This window comes from Ascaphus truei, chromosome 9 (assembly GCF_040206685.1).
Source record: "Ascaphus truei isolate aAscTru1 chromosome 9, aAscTru1.hap1, whole genome shotgun sequence".
Taxonomy (NCBI): domain Eukaryota; kingdom Metazoa; phylum Chordata; class Amphibia; order Anura; family Ascaphidae; genus Ascaphus; species Ascaphus truei.
The window spans coordinates 12,562,516-12,574,542 of record NC_134491.1 but is presented as its reverse complement, the minus strand read 5'-3'; the positions used below and the strand labels follow the sequence as shown (position 1 = coordinate 12,574,542).

Sequence of the window (12,027 nt, the reverse complement as noted above, 5' to 3'; positions counted from 1 at the left end):
CAGAACACAAACTAAAATGATTGGAACAGTGAAACGTTCTCCGTTACCAAATATCTTTTTCAGGGATCCCCCCAGTTAACCTCCCACAGCGCAATAAATGGATTATAACATTCACGGCCATGGAAGACGCAAAGAAAATCTGATTGATACGTATGTCATTTACTTTCAGTTTACAACTGTTTATTAGCATTTTATTGACCCGTTTTTTAGATTAAAAATAAAGAATCTTTCATGAGAAGTATTCAAACTGTATGGTCTTTCTTCTCATGGAAGATTCTTTTTTAAACGGTATGGTCTTTCATTTCACCAGACGATGGCTTTGACTATAGTAATGGGTGGGCGAAGAACGTCTGGTTCTACCGGGGCCCCCAAGAATTCATACTCACAAATTTGAGGCAAAGCTTGAGAAAGCGCAGATCTCCATAATAGCGCTTCTCCTCGTGGAATATCTTGACAACTCTCTCCAGTAACGGGCACAGGTTGCTCTCGTTCCCGCCCTGGGGGAACGCCTGCTCTGCCCATTTGATGTACCTAGTGTGGATTACATTGGAAAATCAGGGTGTTTGGGATCACGAACCCCGTCGCTGTTTGGGTTGCATCCAAAGTGACACCCCCATATTTATATACATTTACTACAATGCAAAGACTAAATAAAAGACAAAAATCAGGCGAAACAGGGCTGGGTGTACCAGCTGGAGGTAATCACATCACTGTCCTAATGTTACAGCTTTTTAAATGCCGTTTCTCCACCTGTTCTGACCTTCTCTGCTGGGATGCTGTTCCATGCCTCAACTAACAAAGACCATTCCATACGTGGGGTGACCCCAAACCTGTCCCTTGAACGTTTACTATTCACGTTACGCTCTCCTAAATCTGTCTCAGCGTCTCCCCTGCTGAAATCCCTCTCCTGGTTTCCTATCAAATCCAGTATTACCGTCACAATTATTCGCCTCCTTTTAAGGCTATACACTCCTCTGCCCCTCCTTACATCTCACTATACACTCCTCTGCCCCTCCTTACATCTCACTATACACTCCTCTGCCCCTCCTTACATCTCACTATACACTCCTCTGCCCCTCCTTACACCTCAGCCCTAATTTCTCGCTATACCCTCCTCTGCCTCTCCTTACACCTCACCCTAATATCTCACTATTCACTCCTCTGCCCCTCCTTACATCTCACTATACACTCCTCTGCCCCTCCTTACATCTCACTATACACTCCTCTGCCCCTCCTTACATCTCACTATACACTCCTCTGCCCCTCCTTACATCTCACTATACACTCCTCTGCCCCTCCTTACATCTCACTATACACTCCTCTGCCCCTCCTTACATCTCACTATACACTCCTCTGCCCCTCCTTACATCTCACTATACACTCCTCTGCCCCTCCTTACATCTCACTATACACTCCTCTGCCCCTCCTTACACCTCACTATACACTCCTCTGCCCCTCCTTACATCTCACTATACACTCCTCTGCCCCTCCTTACATCTCACTATACACTCCTCTGCCACTCCTTACATCTCACTATACACTCCTCTGCCCCTCCTTACATCTCACTATACACTCCTCTGCCCCTCCTTACATCTCACTATACACTCCTCTGCCCCTCCTTACATCTCACTATACACTCCTCTGCCCCTCCTTACATCTCACTATACACTCCTCTGCCCTTCCTTACATCTCACTATACACTTCTCTGCCCCTCCTTACATCTCACTATACACTCCTCTGCCCCTCCTTACATCTCACTATACACTCCTCTGCCCTTCCTTACATCTCACTATACACTTCTCTGCCCCTCCTTACATCTCACTATACACTCCTCTGCCCCTCCTTACATCTCACTATACACTCCTCTGCCCCTCCTTACATCTCAGCCCTAATTTCTCACTATAAACCTGCCCGACTCTTGCGTTCTGCTCAAGGAGGTCTTCGGTCTACCCCTTTAGTATCTAAAGCCCTCTCCCGCCTAAAACCTCTTTCACTCACTGCCCCATACCTCTGAAATGCCCTGCCCCTCAATATCTGACTGGCACCCCCTCTCTCCATCTTTAGGGCCTTTCTTAAAACATCTCTTTAACAAAGCATATGGGTAGCTCCGTTGGCTGATACAGTACATCTCATATGCATCGACCTTGGCCCCTTGCAGGCGCACTTAACAGAACACCTTCTTACTGTCTCTGTAACCTCTTCCCACTTAGATTGTAAGCTCTTCGGGACAGGGACTGCTTTTCCTAATGTTACTTTCATGTCTGAAGTGCTTATTCGCACTGTGTGTTATATTATTATATCACAAGTATTACTGCTGGGAAGCGCTGTGTAAATAAAGATATACATACATGAGTTATAAACAGCAACTACGCAAAGATTTTTATGAAGCAGAAACCGACTCTAGCAAAAGACTCTGCAGAATGACTGAAAGGCGGACGCTGCTTGTGTGCAAAGATTTCTCACCCTCCAAACAGCAAAACACCTACCTGTCCCAAACATCCAGGGGATCTTCACCAGTGTAGAAGCGGATTTCTATTTCAAAAGCCCTATAAACAAATAAATAAATAAATAGTGTACCTTTCCATAGAATTACTGACCCCGCCACTGCACTTCACGTTCCTGCTCTGTAGATCTTTCAGTATGTCTGTTGCCTGAGGCACAGGACGATAAAGTGAATAGCTCACAGTCTTGTCCCGATGTGTCCAGTCCAGTCTTAGCATAGAGAATACTTCGGGGCAATGTCCGATTGAGAGAAGGAACTTCCTGCATTAGGGTTTCTGTGTCGCGACTGGGACTTCCATCAGGGATAAGAGTCTTACCTTTCACTGTATGTATGCAATTTATACAATACGGATTTGGTCTAAAGCAGGGGTGGGCAAGTCCAGTCCTCAAGGGCCACCAACAGGTCAGGTTTCTGGGATATCCCTGCTTCAGCACAGGTGGCTCAATCAATCACTGGTGAGCCACCTCAATCACCGATTGAGCCACCTGTGCTGAAGCAGAAATATCCTGAAAACCTGACCTGTTGGGGGCCCTTGGGGGGGGTGGGGGGGGGGGGGAAGATTTGCCCACCCCTGGTCTAAAGTGTTCAGTCCTGTCTAGGATGAAAGGGAGCCGAGGGCAGTGTCATGTCTAATAGAAAGAAAATGGCGAGGATTGTAACTTTAAAAAAAAAATAAACAAATAAGTTAATGTATTTAAAAATAATTCAACCTTTGAAGGAAGAGGAGCCAAAAATAAAAATAAAATTGTGTCCAAAATAGTCAGAGAGCCGCAACACCTGCATGAATATTACACACACACACACACACACACACACACACATAGGTATATACTGTATACGCATTAACATACAGCACCTGCATGAATATTACACCCCCACAAACACACACACTAATGGGTATATACTATATATGCATTGACATTAACTCCTGCACTGTCTCACACCGGGCCTCTCATGCCGGTCACAGAGAGGCCCGGTGTGGGACAGTATAGGAGGCAGCTGGGGAAATGCCCGGCAGCAACAAGAGGCCTGCCCACCGCCGGCCGGGCCCCCCCACAGCCAATGGCAGCACAGTGAGGGAGAGGCAGCAGCTGGGGAGCGACAGCCTGCGGACGGAGGAGAGCCGCATGTAGGTGCTGAAAGAGCCGCAGGTTGCCCACCCCTGGTTTAAACATTTCCATGTAAATCCCGAGACACAGCAATGTTTGCTCGGCTCTGTAACGGCGCTGCACTTACTGCTTCTGTTGCTGGATGGGAGTGTAGCTGGCGCTCTCTTGCTGAGACAGGACTTCCTGCAGAGTGGACATAACTCTGCCCTGGCGCAGGGGCTGCACATTTTCTTTGCTCAGCTCCCACTCATCCCCAGCCTGTGCCATGGTGGGTTTCCTGCGAGGAATGGGTAGGGAAAGGCGATTAAAGCAGCAATCCCACTACTCACTTTATTTCACATTATTTTTCATACGGAAATCGAACCTGGGGGGGGCACGGTCACATGTTTTAGGCCAGGTCCTCAGTGGCCGCTGCGGCGTGCGCTCCACACACCACAGCCCAGCCCTCTATGGGGCAGGCCCCTGTGGCCGCTGCAGCGTGCGCTCCACACACCACAGCACAGCCCTCTATGGGGCAGGCCCCAGTGGCCGTGTGCATGTCGGTGCACAAAGCGCTGCAACACGTACGTGGCAGGGAAGACAAGAATGTTATCTTCCCGTGCCGCGGTCGGCGGGCAGCCAATAGAATGGCAGATATGCCCCGCCATGGCCGTGCCCCTCCATCATGGCCACGCCCCCACACGCATACCACTTCTCCCCTACAGACCGCGGCAGAAATGAGCGCACGCACCGCCAGGCACACTGAGGCCGTAGTCTTAGGCCTCAATAATAGCAAAAACTGCCGAGCGATCCGGTGACGTAGCGCGCATGAAAAACAAATGAAACAAAACCATGAAGAGTGTACATACCAAGCGCGACGTAAGCGGCGCTACGTACTGCAGAGCGTTTGTCGTCTCGAGGAGATTTGCGATTTCGTTTTTTTTCACACTACGACCGCATCACATGATTTGCATGACCAATCACAGTGCAGCTTCACCAAACCAGGAAGTGAAGGACTGTGCATGTCTCCCTGCAGTAGCGCTAGAAATCCCTTCTGCATGTGCACTTGTAGCGCTGCTGCGATGACGTCACCGGATCGCTTTGCAGCTCCGCAGTTTGTGGTATAATTGAGGCCTTAGGATAGATTATACCGTTGCATGTAGCGGCGCCAAAACAAGATGCGTAAATCCATTGAAACTGCTCATACCGCTGGCAACGGTCGGCTGGGGAAGAAACTGTAAAAATAGTTTTTTTCTGGCGACGGCCATGTCACGTGAGCGGTTCAGCCAATGAGCACTCCCCCCCCACCCCCCCGGTATAAATAAAGATGCTGCTCGGCGGCAGTGCTTGGGGATGTCACAGCATAGCGCTGCCGCACTTGGTATAATCAGGACCTTAGACAAATCTACAACCTGCCTTTCACCATTACCACCTAGCATACAGTGCTTCCACTGCGGCAAGGAATTCTGCGAAATGACATGCAAATGAGCACAGTGTGTCACCTTTTGCCTGAAAAACATTTTTACATGATACCCTTATAAGCTAATGCTCCCAGAGGCCGTTACTTCACCATGTCTTGGTTTGGGTAATGTATGTTCTTTATCTATTATTGTCATACGTGCACATGGATCTTGTGCAATATATATATATACATACACAGTGTTCGACAAACCTATACATTTGCTCGCCCCGGGCGAGTGGATTTAACCCCCGGGCGAGTAAATATTGGCCCAAGCAGCACACGTTTGGTACTAGGTGGCGAGTACATTTTTTTGGTGATTTGTCAACCACTGTATATACACACACACACACACACACACACACACACACACACACACACACACACCAGAAAATAGCCGTGTTAGTCCAGTTGCGATAGTGCAGAATAAATGAGTTCTCCAGTATTAGGTGATACCTTTTTTATTGGACTAACAATTTATGTCATAGGACAAGCTTTCGAGAGTTCTCCTCTCTTCTTCAGGTCAGCAATACTGATATACAAAGGATTCAATGGCTAATACTGTGTAGAGAGAGGGGAGAAAAAAAAAACAACAACAGATATTTACTGTAGATAAGGTAGGGTGTTAAGTGTTTGAAGCCAGGGGACAGTGTCAAAGAAAGGTGGGGAGGGGAAGGGATGCTGGGGGGGGAGAGAAAGTGTGGATAAGAATAGCCTCTATTCTTATCCACACTTTCTCCCTCGGCCCCCCCAGCATCCCTTCCCCTCCCCACCTTTCTTTGGCTAAGGCCCCGCTCCCAGAGTCAGCGCACCTGCGCTGCTGACAGGCGGTGCGCTGAGATACACAGACCGCGATCTGTGTATCTCAGCGCACCGCTGACGCGCTACAGCGTGTAATCAGCTGTGCAGCCAGTGGGGACCGGGACCGGCTCGCGAGGATTCCCCTGCTGGTGGGGAACTCGCGACCCGCCGCCCGCGCCAACGAGCGCAGCGGGACCGAGGCCTTTGACACTGTCCCCTGGCTTCAAACACTTAACACCCTACCTTATCTACAGTAAATATCTGTGGGTTTTCCCCCCCCCTCTCTCTACACAGTATTAGCCATTGAATCCTTTGTATATCAGTATTGCTTGACCTGAAGAAGAGAGGTGAACTCTCGAAAGCTTGTCCTATGACATAAATTGTTAGTCCAATAAAAAAAAAAAAAAATATATATATATATATACATACATACATACACATATATATATATATATACATATACACATATACACACACACGAGTTGATTGTAAACTTCAAACAATGGGATCATCACTGCAGTATGATATGACACTGCTATTATATGCAGAATTAGGCAGCTACTCCCGTTACTGGATATGGAAACACTCTCCCCATCCTCCAAATTAATGACACCCCAACCCCCCCCCCCCCCCAATGAGTGAGGCCCATTCCTAAGTAGAGACACGTGTAGGCCTCAACTCTGCCGGACATATAGAAGCAAATGGGTCACACCCAGGGATAGGGCTGCTCTACCTGAGATGAGCACATACTCACCTCCTCCCGCACCCAGCATCCACTCACATCCTCCTGCTGTCACTCCCCCAGCACCCACTCACATCCTCCTGCACCCAGAACACAATCATCCTCCTGCAGCCAGCACACACTCACATCCTCCCGTACCCAGCACTCACTCACATCCTCCAGCACACACTCACCTCCTCCTGCACCCAGAACACACCTCCTCCTGCATCCAGCACCCACTCACCTCCTCCCGCACACACCTCCTCTCCCGCACACACCTCCTCCCGCACCCAGCATCCACTCACATCCCCCTGCTGTCACTCCCCCAGCACCCACATCTTCATGCTGTCACTCCCCCACCACACACACACACATCTCCTGCCGCACCCACTCACATCCTCCAGCACACACTCACCTCCTCTTGTTACTTCCCCAGCACACACTCACCTCCTCTTGTTACTTCCCAGCACACACTCACCTCCTCTTGTTACTCCCCCAGCACACACTCACCTCCTCTTGTTACTCCCCCAGCACACACTCACCTCCTCTTGTTACTCCCCAGCACACACTCACCTCCTCTTGTTACTCCCCCAGCACACACTCACCTCCTCTTGTTACTTCCCCAGCACACACTCACCTCCTCTTGTTACTCCCCCAGCACACACTCACCTCCAGCTCCCGCCGCTCACTCCTCTCACCACAGACCAGATTTAAAACTGCAACTGCCGCCCTCTCATTGGACGGCTGGCTGTGCTCCCATTGGTGCCCGTGAGCGTCTCCTCTCTGCTTATTGGCTTCAAGAGACCACGGGTGCTTGAGATTAAAACTGAAGCATCATGGGAGTTGTAGTTTGTAGCCCGGTATCTGATATTAGCTTTGTGGTTAATCATTGTACAGACTAGAGGCCCAGGGAAGAGATATTAGTGGTATTGATATACATTGTTACATTATTGGCTTCAGTACTGATATATTAATGACGTTGCCAAGTTATTAATGCTGGGGAGTGAGGAAGAGTTACCTCATGTAAGTGACACTTATTTCCTGTGAGTGCCACCTCATGTGAGCGACATCACAGGCCACCTATGAATGTAGCTTGTATAGATATTATTATTATTATTATTATTATTGCAGTTGTTGCATGGAGATGTCCCTGTGCAGGAAACCAAATGAGTGAGATTGGGGAGTTCTGGGTCCAAAAAATATATTTGTGGAAATATTCTGATTTGAGACTCCTAGTCTATGATGGCGCTGATAGACGGCCACCTGTCACGCAAAGGTGTCTCGCTCACGAGCTGTGAATGTCACTCATTGCTAGCGAGTCTCATTCAGCGTGGGGGTCCCGCGCATTAGGATGCGGACAGGGTGTATGTGCTGGCGCTCGAGTTCCGCGATGTAAGGCGCTCATTTTGCTCAGGCGATTTGTGCGCGTAAGGAGGGGGGGTGTCGTGGGGGGCGTGGCCTTGACATCACTGAGCTGGCTTGCCCTCATTGGGTGAACCCCGCTCACGTGACGCGCCAGCGAGAGGCAGTAGCAAATTTGTTTTAGGCTGAGTCCCCGCTGGAGCTGAGCTCGCTGAGCTTGGCGTGGTTACATGCATATATATATTAATATATATACTAGCTGAGAGACCCGGCGTTGATCGGGGATGTGAAGTGTAAATAAGTATGTGTAAATGTTGTATTGTAAAATTGTAAGCTAATGTGAATGTTATGTAATAGGGGGGGGGGGGGGGGTTAATGTTGGGATCACAGAGCGCTGTTGCCTTGGGTGGGGGGTTAATGTTGGGATCACACAGCGCTGTTGCCTGGTGGGGGGGGTTAATGTTGGGATCACACAGCGCTGTTGCCTGGGGGGGGGGGGGGTTAATGTTGGGATCACACACAGCGCTGTTGCCTGGGGGGGGGGGGGGGGTGGTGGGGGGGGGGGTTAATGTTGGGATCACAGAGCGCTGTTGCCTTGGGTGGGGGGTTAATGTTGGGGATCACACAGCGCTGTTGCCTGGTGGGGGGGGGTTAATGTGGGATCACACAGCGCTGTTGCCTGGGGGGGGGGGGGGTTAATGTTGGGATCACACAGCGCTGTTGCCTGGGGGGGGGGGTGGTGGTGGGGGGGGGTTAATGTTGGGATCACACAGCGCTGTTGCCTGGGGGGGGGGGGTGGTGGTGGGGGGGGTTAATGTTGGGATCACACAGCGCTGTTGCCTGGTGGGGGGGGTTAATGTTGGGATCACACAGCGCTGTTGCCTGGGGGGGGGGGTTAATGTTGGGATCACACAGCGCTGTTGCCTGGGGGGGGGATGGTGGGGGGGGTTAATGTTGGGATCACACAGCGCTGTTGCCTGGGGGCGGGGGGGGGGGGTGGTGGGGTGGGGTTAATGTTGGGATTACACAGCGCTGTTGCCTGGGGGGGGGGGGTTAATGTTGGGATCACACAGCGCTGTTGCCTCGGGTGGGGGGAGTTAATAACCCCCTCCCCACATGCCCCCCCCCTCCCCGGCGCTCCAAGTCACCCACCTCCCCGGCGGGGGGAACAGCCAGTGGGCAGGCAGGCTGCCTCGCGGCGCCGAGTGGCCAAGATGGCGGCGGGCTGAAGGATCCCCTTCCTCCCTCGCGGTGCCTAAGATGACGGCGGCCGGAAGTAGAGGTAGGGGGGGTGTCACTGGCGCGGAGTTGCGCTATCCCCGATCACGGTGGGCCGCCGCCGCTGCTCCCTGCACCTCACAGACCTCAGCTGCGGCCACGTGCGGTGTCCGTTGGTGATGTGAGTATCACACAGCGCTGTTGCCTGGGGGGGGTGGGGGATCAGACAGCGCTGCTGCCTCGGGGGGGGGGGGGTGCGGTGTCCGTTGGAGAGGTGAGGATGAGACGAAGGGTGAAGGGGAGGTGAAGGGGAGGTGTGTTGGCAGTGTAGGCCGTGATCTCCGGAGGAGCTGCGGCCACGTGCGGTGTCCGTTGCTGATGTGAGGATCACATAGCGCTGTTGCCTCGGGGGGGGGGGGTGGGGGGGGTTAATGTTTGCCCTCGGGGGGGGTGTGCAGTATCCGTTGGAGAGGTGAGGCTGAGACAGTGCGGTGAGGTGAAGGGGAGGTGTGTGGCAGTGTAGGCCGTAAGAAAGGCGGTGTGAGCGTGCGGTGTGTGTGGTGTTGTGTGAGCGTGCGGTGTGTGTGGTGTTGTGTGAGGGTGTGGAATGTTGCAGTGCTGAAAGCAATAAGACTGGTACCTGATTGTGCAGTTCTGTGGTGGTAGCAGGCGGTCAGGGTTTTCTGGGTTGAGAGCAGTGAGGGTTAGGTGGAAATCTCTCAGAGCAGTGAGGGTTAGGTGCAAATCTCTCAGAGCAGTGAGGGTTAGGTGCAAATCTCTCAGAGCAGTGAGGGTTAGGTGGCAATCTCTCAGAGCAGTGAGGGTTAGGTGCAAATCTCTCAGAGCAGTGAGGGTTAGGGTGCAAATCTCTCAGAGCAGTGAGGGTTAGGTGGAAATCTCTCAGGAGCAGTGAGGGTTAGGTGCTGGCAAAGCGTTCCCAAAGCTCAGTGAGTGAGTGGTGGGAGAGTGTGTCAGTGGTGTAGGTCAGTGAGGGGGTGGGACAGTGTGGCAGTGGGGTGGACCGCAGACCAATGAGAGGTGTGCGGGGGGCGGGCATGGCCTGAGGCGGAGTGACAGGCCAAAGGTGCAATCAGATTGTCCGTAGGGACACAGGAAGATGCAGACAGGCATACAGTGCTTTCACTAATATATAATAAGATATGCATGCTCACGCAAATGCGCGCGCACACACACTCGGCGCTTTAGTAAACACATTTTTTAAACTTTCCCGCTTGCTCGATAGCCCGCAATGCACCCCCCTTCTCCCCCCGCGCGCGCGACCGCAAGTTGCAGGACACCCGGCGCTCATGCTCTAAGCGTGAGCGCGCTCAGTGCCAGCGGGGACTCAGCCTAAGGCTAAACTCTGCAAGCAGCTGAGCGCCGTGCACTCACGGGCGTGTGCTCACCCTGCACAAACACATTGTAGCAATGTGTTTCATCACCAGCGAGCGTGCGCTCAGCGTCACCCTGGATGAAGCATAAGAAGGCAGTCTCACTCATTAGGAGAAGGCAGTCTCACTCATCGGAGTAGGCAGTCTCACTCATTAGGAATAGGCAGTCTCACTCATTAGGAGTAGGCAGTCTCACACATTAGGAATAGGCAGTCTCACTCAATAGGAGTAGGCAGTCTCACTCATTAGGAGTAGGCAGTCGCACTCATTAGGAATAGGCAGTCTCACTCATTAGGAGTAGGCAGTCTCACACATTAGGAATAGGCAGTCTCACACATTAGGAATAGGCAGTCTCACACATTAGGAATAGGCAGTCTCACTCATTAGGAGTAGGCAGTCTCTCATTAGGAGTAGGCAGTATCACTCATTTGGAGTAAACAGTCTCACTCATTAGGAGTAGGCAGTCTCACTCATTAGGAATAGGCAGTCTCACTCATTAGGAGTAGGCAGTCTCACTCATTAGGAGTAGGCAGTCTCACACATTAGGAATAGGCAGTCTCACTCAATAGGAGTAGGCAGTCTCACTCATTAGGAGTAGGCTGTCTCACTCATTAGGAGTAGACAGTGTCACGGTGACTTTGACAGGCTGTAACTTACACAAAGATATATATAAAATATATATAACTGGGTTTGAACTGGGACGAGACTTAGATATGATAAAATATAATTTATTCCTTGATAAAGGTGAACACATCAGATATACAAATAACAGGCAAAATATAGACACTTACTAAAGGTTTAGGACAAGAAAGCCATCAGTTTACAGGATGGGCCATTTCTTCCATAATTCAGGTTCAGATGTAGTCATCACAGCAATACATGCAGGACCCATGCAGAACATGAAGGACAATAGCCATAGGCTGAGCCTGGTTCTTATACAATTATTTCCCTTTGAACCAACCTAAACCCAGCCCCTCTCATAAATCAGTGGTGAAGTTGACAGTTTTCCTCAGAGTAAAACTCCTCCCACCCCACGACGTTTAAAAACTGCTTATCCCTATCTAAATAACTTCATAACTTCATAACTTCAGTTCAGTAGTACTTACTGGCATGTGAGACATATTAATACATTCCGTCACGCCTGACGCTCCCAAAGAGACTAATTACAGTGTAATATTAAAATTAAGAGAGATATTAATATCTGTCTGTTCGAACCGGCTAAACATCAGGTGTTTGTAACCGTTAGTTGCGGGTAAGTCCCACGAATACACATATGTAACTCTTAGCATGTTCAGCCAAGGACATCTCATAATATTCTTATATTTAATAAGGTCACTCATTCTGATTTTCTCCTTGGGTAGCCCCACCCCTTGCCTCCATCAATAAATCCTTTGAAGCAGGGACCCCTGGGGGGGGACATTTGTCCCCTGTGTTATGTTTATTCTTGCAGGATACCTTGGTTTGTAAGTGTGAGTTTTAACACT

At 50.6% G+C, this 12,027-nt stretch overlaps 1 protein-coding gene across 6 annotated transcripts in view; it reads right to left on the bottom strand.

The window, feature by feature from the left end:
• The window catches only part of BUB1B (BUB1 mitotic checkpoint serine/threonine kinase B), a 30,867-nt gene extending 23,531 nt beyond the window's left edge, over positions 1–7,336 (bottom strand). The window contains exons 1-4 of one of the 6 annotated variants that reach the window (XM_075613363.1): positions 7,242–7,336; positions 3,740–3,889; positions 2,487–2,546; positions 387–531 (exon numbers count right to left, since the gene is read on the bottom strand). In XM_075613363.1, coding sequence (XP_075469478.1) covers positions 387–531; positions 2,487–2,546; positions 3,740–3,879 — 345 coding nt within the window. In that variant the 5' untranslated portion in view covers positions 3,880–3,889; positions 7,242–7,336. Of the gene's footprint in view, positions 1–386; positions 532–2,486; positions 2,547–3,739; positions 3,890–4,460; positions 4,825–6,987; positions 7,009–7,050; positions 7,074–7,241 lie in introns of those variants that run through there. The other 5 variants (XM_075613358.1, XM_075613360.1, XM_075613361.1 and 2 more) reach the window with 5 other exon arrangements.
• Between the last annotated feature and the right edge of the window lie 4,691 nt (positions 7,337–12,027).